Source organism: Arctopsyche grandis, chromosome 8 (genome assembly GCF_051622035.1).
Source record: "Arctopsyche grandis isolate Sample6627 chromosome 8, ASM5162203v2, whole genome shotgun sequence".
Taxonomy (NCBI): Eukaryota; Metazoa; Arthropoda; class Insecta; order Trichoptera; family Hydropsychidae; genus Arctopsyche; species Arctopsyche grandis.
The window spans coordinates 10,881,515-10,890,549 of NC_135362.1; the positions used below are offsets into that span (position 1 = coordinate 10,881,515).

The window sequence follows — 9,035 nt, forward strand, 5'->3', positions numbered from 1 at the left end:
TTGACCTATTCAAATAAAGCTTCACTTGCTGTATACACAATTTTCTCAACTCAATTGAATACTACTACAATGATAAAGCTAATATAATATATAATTTGGAAAGAGACTTTGCATATATATATATATATATATGTGTATATATATATATATATATATATATATATATATATATATATATATATATATATATATATATATATATATATATATATATATATCAGTGGCGTGCGGTCCATGGATGCGGTGGATGCGGCGCATCCCCTATAACTTTAAAAAGCCAAGAGTATTTTTAATAAATATTTGAATTTCGCTTCGATGTATTCTTAGTGATGTACGTGATTATGATGTAGTATATGATATATATTTCACATATCACGTGTTTTTTGTTACATGATGCATTATATAGGATCTTTTGATAATTTTTATTAAGGATTCGCATAGGCCGCATTCGCATAGGCCGGCCACAGGCGAGTGACGCTGGCGAGTAGACGCTGAGTGAAGTGCGCGCGCGTCATGGATTCGGAGTCGCGACCGATCCCATTTGCGCATGCGCACTATGAGGCTGTCTTATTCGCGCGGACGCGTTGACACTTGTTTAACCTCTACGGTGGATTCGGTTTCTCTGTTTGCTTATCTATTGAGTTTCACTTGGAAGCCGCTGTTGATCGATATTTCCGCACGCTACGCCCCAAGTTATTTATCAAAAAGCTAGCCGATTCATTTCTTTAGACGAAGTTAATCATTTATACTGTAAGTTGGTTATTTTTTACTTTTGAATTAAGTTTTCATTTAAATTAGTTTCGTCTAACTTTATTTTTAGTTTACTGTTCCACTACTTACGAGTTTTCATTATTGCCTTTAATATGGATATCGAAAATAACAATGAGAGTGGACTTGTCGTCGAGATCAATAATAATTGCAATTGTTTAATTGAAAATGTGCTGAAAAGAAGATTTGCTTCTCTCCCATTTAATGAAAAGGAGATTATTGTTAAGAGCCCCAAACCCACACCAATATTAAATATTCAGTCTAAAACAAAAACATTTAAAAGGTATTTTAACACAGAAACATACGAAAAAATTTCATGGATTTGTGGATGTGCTCACTTAACGAAATTATTCTGTTGGCCATGTATTTTATTTTCTCAAGAAGTGAATGTCTGGAGTAAATTTGGATTTTCTGACCTAAACAATTTAAGTAAATCGCGCAAGAGACATGAATGTTCTCAAGCTCACATATGTTCTGCTGCTCAATTTAAAAAATTTGGAAAGGGACCTCGTATAGAAAATTTTTTAAGTGCTCAATTTAAAGCAAATATTGAAATGCACAACAAAGAAGTTACTGCAAATAGATACATTTTGTCGAAATTAATAAGCGCGATCTATTTTTTAGCAAAACAAGAACAACCTTTACGAGGACATTTTGAGCACCAGGAATCGGAAAATAGAGGGAATTATATTGAATTGCTGTATCTGTTGAGTGAATCAGACATAAAATTGAAAACTCATTTAGATAACTCTACGGTGTTTACTGGACTATCGAACCATATACAAAATGACTTGGTATCCGCAATATCAAAAGTCTTGCTAGATGAGATTAAAACTGAAATACGTGCATCAAAATTTGTTTCCATAATTGTGGACGAATCTACAGATATCAGTCGCAAAGCTCAGCTATCTACTATTTTTAGATATGTAGATGAAAATAATGAAATTCAGGAGAGATTTGTTGGATTTGTCGATGTTAGTCCCAATAGAACAGCTAATGCTCTTTTTCAGCACATACGTGAGACCTTGGAAGAATTTGGTTGTTTGGACAAATTAATTGCACAAACGTACGATGGAGCGGCTGTAATGTCCGGGGAGCATAATGGAGTGCAACGAAAAATTCGAGATATTTGTCCTAATTCTTTATTTGTCCATTGTTACGCTCACAGATTGAATTTAGTTTTGTCGCAATCTGTTAAACATATATCCGGATGCAAACGTTTTTTCAGCCGTATGTTGTCATTTTCAACTTTTTTTTGTAAGTCTTCAAGAAGAATTTCCCTTCTCGATTGTCAAATAAAAAAACGATTTCCCACTGCTGCCCCTACACGATGGAACTACAATAGCAAAATTTTAAATATGATATTAGAATATCAAACAGAATTAATGGAAATATTTAATCAAATAATTAATGACGAAGACGAATGGGATACTGATGCTGTCATAAATGCTGAAGTCCTTCATCGTTATTTAAAAGAGTTTGAATTCAATTTCAATTTGCATTTATTTTCTGCAATATTTAATTCGGCAGATTTTTTATTTGAAATTTTACAAAAAAAAACCTTTGACATATCGTATTGCGTAAGTGAAATTAAAAAATTTGTAAAATATTTAGATAACAAAAAAGACGATTTTGATTCATTGTGGAACAAAGTAATAACTAAAAATTTTAATAGAAAAAGAAAATATGCTGAATGTGAAGAAGATGTGAAAACAACGTATAAACTTCACTATTCTGAAATTTTAGAAACTCTTTCAGTAAATACAACCAATCGATTTCGAGATATCGAAAATTTAAAATTTCTCGAATTTTTTAACGTCAAAAAATTTAAAGAATATGAAAATAATTTTCCAGATTTCCTATTTAAATCACTCCACCTAACTTATGGAAAATACTTTGATTTTATGAAATTAAAAAGCGAATTAATTTACATGTACTCAACGCAAGATTTTCATTTGAAATCTATAAATGACGTAAAGGAATTAATTGTGAAAGATGATCTAATAGACGTTTTGGAACAAGTATTTAGTTTAATACAATTAATTTGTACGATACCTTCCACGAGCGCATCGGCTGAACGATCATTTTCGACTATGAAAAGAATTAAAACGTTCACCAGAAGTAGTCAAAGTGAAGAAAGACTCTCTGGTCTTGCTTTAATTGCAATCGAAAAGAAAATAATGTCAAATTTAAAAAACAATAAAAAATTCTATGATGCGGTTATCGATGAATTTTGTAAAAAGGAACGAAGAATAAAATTAAATTTTAAAAAATAAATTGGTCGGTTTTTTTTTTCAAACAAGGGACAGCATCCCTTGTTTGAAAAGTCACCGCCCGCCACTGATATATATATATATATAAATATATATGTATGTAACCTTCGTTTGTTGGTTCGTAGTTTTTTTTTCGATTCATAGGCGCCGATTCGATTTTTTTCGATTCAAAGGAATCGAAGTCCCCGGGGGCGAAGCCACCGAGGGCTAAGCCGGCTTCGCACTGGGGGCAAAGCCCTAGGGGCGCAGCCTCGGGGGCGCAAGCCCCGGATTCTGGTATACATATAATTTCGAGACTTACTATGTATGTCTGTTCGTGACAGTCAATTTAATAAAAAAATGAGTATTCAAATAAATTTACATAAATAAAACTATTCAAATAAATTTAATAAAATGTTTACTATTAGATTAGTCATGTTTAAGTGGTTTATATTACAAATACCGAGCGAAGCCGGGTAAAACCACTAGTATATAATTTAGTCAACAAGAATATAAATATACTTATACGCTAAATGTCAGAATTGAAATATCAGCAAGTATATTTGATGTACCACAATGAATACATACATACATATGTAGATAGCATGTTTAAGTTTCATATATAAAAAATGTTCTAAAACAACCATTCTTTATCTTTTATAATGACATTTATTACAAAATTTAGCAAGATTCATAGATTCATTTTTTTATAGAGCTAACAGTCGAGCTGTTTGAAAAAGATCCTTACTCAGTTTTTTATGGTTTCAAAAATGCTATTTTTTCATAAGTTTATATTAAAATAAAATTATTTCAGTATTTACGCTAGATAAAATATGTTTAAATAACAAAATTAATTATAAAAACATATGCAAATTAGTCAAGTTTGTATTCAAACTTTAAACAAGCACTCAGCTAATCAAATTGTTGCAAAGAAATAAACTTCTGCATATACTGCTCATAAACCTTATTTTAAAAATAATTTTCAATCGAATTGAAATCTAAAGCAAAGTTAGGAGCAGAGCATCAGTGCCGAAACAGTTTTCCGAGTGATTCAATGCCTTATAAAGTTTTGTAGCGAAAAATGCTTACATAAAACTTGGGACGAAAGCTTTCGAAAGAACAAAATTGATCCGCTGCAAATAAATACCGAGAAGCTCTTTTCAAAAAACGAGAAACGTTAAGTGAAATAAGAGATAGTTCTCCCCTTAGAATTAACGAAACTGGAGTAAAATGCTAAAGTTCCCGCGTAATGAAGCGACTGCTCGCTGTCGTATGAAATATTCGCAAAAGTGTTGTTCACATATATAAAATAAGGTCATTCACATACATTTATTTATTTATTTATTTATTTAAAGTTTGGACCGTTGTAGCATTACAGGAATTCCTAATGCGCCACAATGGTCAAAAATATAACAGAAAAGACAAGAAACAAAATAATAAATTAGACATAACAAAAACAAAACATATATATACACAAACAACTAAAAATAATTATTATTATTATTATATATCGTTTATCGTCTTGTATTCATTCTATGTTTACAAGGTTTTTGTATTTCGTAATATTCTTTCTCGATTATGATTTTCAAGTTATGAATTCCATAAGTCCTCACCAGATAGAGTTTCAAAATTTGTCATCCGGACTGACCGAAACCAATCACGACAAGCAAATAATATATACATATATGTACATATATATTTGCGGTCGCCACGAAACGCGAAAGTTTTTCCCGGACCCCTTTTGTTTTTCTATTTTCCGCGAAGTGCGAAAATCCCCCGGAAAACTACTGGAACGGTAACAGAAGGACGCGTCGCCAAAGACGACCGCGCCGTTGTGTAAAGTTTCAAAGATTTGCTCGGCTTTTTTTCATCTCTTCTTCTTTTTTCGCTACAACGAGCGAGAGCACTTTAAACCGACTCAGCGTACAAAATATACATACATATACATATGTATACAGTAAAATACTCGTATTTTATAAATATGTACTGATAAAACAAAGTCGCCGAAGAGCCAAACCACTTATTTAACAAGCGGAAAACGCGTAATCATCTCTCGATTACGGTTTACGCGTGGGTATCGCACATTAAAACACGCACTGTTCATAACTTCATTGTTCCACGTTATGAAGTTTTCGTAGAAGGGAGAGAACATCCACAATTTTAACAAGGTACAGTGGTGAGTAAATACACTCATGCGTAGGGAGAGTCGAGCACAAGAGCAAAGTCCAGAGGTCACAAACTTTAAACAAATTTTGGTACACGAAAAATTGTCCCCACAAGATGGGAAATTTCTATAATATAATAAACATACGATATTATCATCCGTTTCGTGCTGATTTTTCAAGAAAGTTATAATAATTGGACGGAGGAAAAAATGTCCTTGAGAATAAACTTTTACTGTGAGCGTATCTTAACCGTGTATTATAAGGACCGCCTTTATTATAAAAGTTTACGTGTAAAATTCGAAGTCAGCCGGATTACATACGTTTATCCGAAATACGGAACGTTTCAGAGACAATGACTGGACGGCAAAAAAAGCATTAAACATAAAAGAAACTTGGTTCTACTAGATTTAACTTTATGTATTGTTATATACACGAATTTTACACTAAAAATAATAAATTATATACCTATATTATACTAATTCGAACTTCGCATAAGCTGCATATATTATTATGTATAAAACACGAAGTAACGTGCATATAAATTTATAACATGTTGATACATTATGAAAATCTTATGACACTTGTTGCTGTACAAAAAACTATTAATAAAAATTGCATCTTATTGTCAATTTATTGGCGTGAAACAGAGAGAAATGTGAATATATTTATAAACACTAGTTTCTATGATCATAAATTGGAACTTAAATTTACGTACTAATACGTAATAGCTAAATTTTACCTGAAACCATATTTACTAATATTATATTCCATTGACATATTATATAATATTTAATTTTTATTCGTCCTTCAAAAATTACTAAAATCTACTAGTATCTAAATCCCTAAAATCTACATGGTTGTTATACATATGTACTCTTTAGTGATACCAATTAGCAATTTTGCCTCGAGTGACACTAAATATTGCTCGTATTACGTATTATATACATATGTACATATGTATGTATGTGTATAATACATATGTATAATGAAACAGTTTACATAGGGATGATATTTCATTTTATATTATATATGATAAGCGTATTACGTTTCCTTAATACTTAAGCTAAGTGCAAAAATATATATAAAGAGGATTTAAGTCCTGCAAAGACAACAAAACGGAAAAAAGCACATTCAAGGTTATTTAAATACAAGCCAGACATATTTTACGGTTACCTTTCTTGTCCAATACATACATACATATATGTATGTATATGCATGTCCTACCTATAGAGTCGTCTAAGTAATAAATCGCATTATATTATATTATTATTATATTGCATCCCTTCATTCATTCAGAGGTCGAATCAAGTACTTCTTTACACGCTCGAAATTTAATGAAGCTCTCCTCTTTTTTTTTTTATTATTATTCGCCATCGCTCACAATGAATCTTTTGTCGTAAAATTTGTTTATTTACAATCCCCTTTTGTGCGCGAAACATGGAGTTATCTCAAAAACTCGATTTGACATCCGACGAAACGGGGGAAAAAGGCGAGGACGAGCAGTTTTTTTCCACTCGTCGCACAATTTCGCACAGACGACAATAATCTCGAAAGTAGGGGAGTTTCCTCCCTTTGTCGCTGGGGGTAAGTCTTGTATATACGTGTACTTGCAATTCGGCTATTGCTGAGGCAATAGAGGATCTCATAAATGGTCAACGGAGGGCTCAAACCAACAAAAGGTTTTGAATTTCATATAAAATGTGTATGCGACGAGTCCTCGAAACGGGTCCTCGACAAAAAGGGTATGCGCGTAAACTAAAAGATCCAAATCGTTTAGCCACAAGGGTTCCGCACACATCGTTACCGGCTAGTCACAGTGGGACGGCTTCTGGATTCGACGCAGATAAAAAATGAACGAGGACGACGACGTATTCCAAACAGGACGAAAAAGGGAAAAAATAAAGAAAAAAAAACGGTTTAGGACGACTGCATTCGGTCTGCTTGACCCGTCGATGTTTCTGTCGTGTGCGTTTTAAACGCGGCGTTAGTGTTTTCTATGAAAACAGGTTCGAGTCTTGGGTACAAACCACTAAATCTTCATCAAACACAAAGCAAACACGTCAAATCGAGAATCGATGTGCGTGCATAAGGGCCCAAATATAAAAGTCGGAATGATGAACAGTTAGAATTTAATGGATGTTTATCATGAACACAATTCCTTTACTGAGAATATTTTACAATACTTCAACCAAACAGTTATTTCATTTATAATTAGCGAAGATTAAAAGTACATTGATTACATCCGAGTATGAAGAAAATTTCTAAAATCAAAATCAAGTAATTCAACAAAATTGAAAAAGGTCAAGATTTTGATATCATAATTTATAAATTTATAATTTTTTTTGTGTTATATTTTTTGACCATTTTGGCGCATTAGGAATTCCTGTAATACCACAATGGTCTGAACTTTAAAATAAATGAACATTATATAATAGAAATGAAGTCTTTGATGGGACCCGAATTCATACTGTATTCTTAAACCTGAGGGACGGGTAATTAATTGTAGTGGTTTTTAAACTATAATCTAAAGCAAAATGGTCAAGGGTGGGTTTTCTGTATTTTTGATATACAAGCCATATCTACTACTGAGAATGTTAAGTTTTAATTCAATTTTGTAACTTTTATACTCTTTCAATTTTAAACCAATATTTAGTATAATATAAAACAGTATTTAGTATAATATAAAACAGGAGAACAATTGTTAGTTGTTAAAAATATAGCTGATTCTGATTCATAATATTTTAAAGTAATTCAGTTAAATTATCTTACTAATGATATTATAGATGTACTCTTAGTGCTGCATTCAGTAGAATAATATTACTATATTTGAAAAAAATAATGTTTCCTTGATGATAATAGCACTCAATAGAATGCCTAGGTTATGTAAAAAAGAGTTCAAATATTTTGGATACGGATGAATTGTTTCACATTGTCACAAGCTACATTCTTTCAGTAGCGATTTAAGAAAACATAATAAAAAATTAAAGCTGTTTAGATGTCCTCGCGATAATAGCATTGAATAAAAAGAACGATCGAGATAACATTTTACTGTGGGATATAAACGAAAACATCGAAGATGAGTCTGGAATACATCATGCGATCATTGTTCAATTGTAAAACCATACACGAAAGTCGTGTCGTCGTAAAAAATATATTCAAACTCGTATATAAATTTCGTGGGTGTATTAGGAAGATATTACAAATATATGTACATATGTACTCATACATAGACGGGGATCGGATTCAATTCCATTTCCCTAAATTCAATTACACATTGCTCCATGTCATTCACGTGGGAAGATTTGGATAATGGATAGATCGATCCGTTGTTCATTTTATTTATTTTTCCATTTTAATATTCACTTTTAATGGTATCGGAGACGTTTTTCTCGTTGTAAAGCGGTTAAAACGTACGACTCCTTCATAAATGTCAAATACTTTACATCGTCTTCCCTGTAACGATCCACGTTATAAACGAACCTGCTTTAATACGCGTATATATTACACCGGGGCAATCTCGAGTACGTTTAGTCTCGAACTGAGCCAAGCTGATCCGGATTTCGATGTAATTTTCATTCATGAAAATTGCGAAAAATACCTTTTAATGTAAAGTGGCAGGTGGAGTCGTCTATACGTGGAATAATAAGCATATTAACCGAAATTTATTTCCATTTACATTATTCCGACCTTATTTTAACTTACAATTATATTATAAGATTTTTCAAAAAGGTTTGCATAAATAAAAAATAAAAAAACATGTTAGATATTTAAAATATGCTCCTACTACAATTAATTAGCGAGAAGATACTATTCAATGGAGATTAAAAAACTATACGAGCATTCACTTTAA

The 9,035-nt window shown here is 31.9% G+C and overlaps 1 protein-coding gene across 1 annotated transcript; it reads left to right on the forward strand.

Moving 5' to 3' along the window:
• Nucleotides 1-443: 443 nt before the first annotated feature.
• LOC143915981 (zinc finger MYM-type protein 1-like) lies at nt 444-3,103 on the forward strand. Its single transcript, XM_077436819.1, has 2 exons — nt 444-750; nt 821-3,103. Exon 2 carries the CDS (start codon nt 864-866, stop codon nt 3,042-3,044), a length of 2,181 nt encoding a protein of 726 aa, XP_077292945.1. The 5' UTR covers nt 444-750; nt 821-863; the 3' UTR covers nt 3,045-3,103.
• Nucleotides 3,104-9,035: the final 5,932 nt, after the last annotated feature.

What these genes read in the sequence shown, in the direction of transcription:
- LOC143915981 (XM_077436819.1), top strand. Translation starts at nt 864, where the DNA reads ATGGATATCGAAAATAACAATGAGAGTGGACTTGTCGTCGAGATCAAT.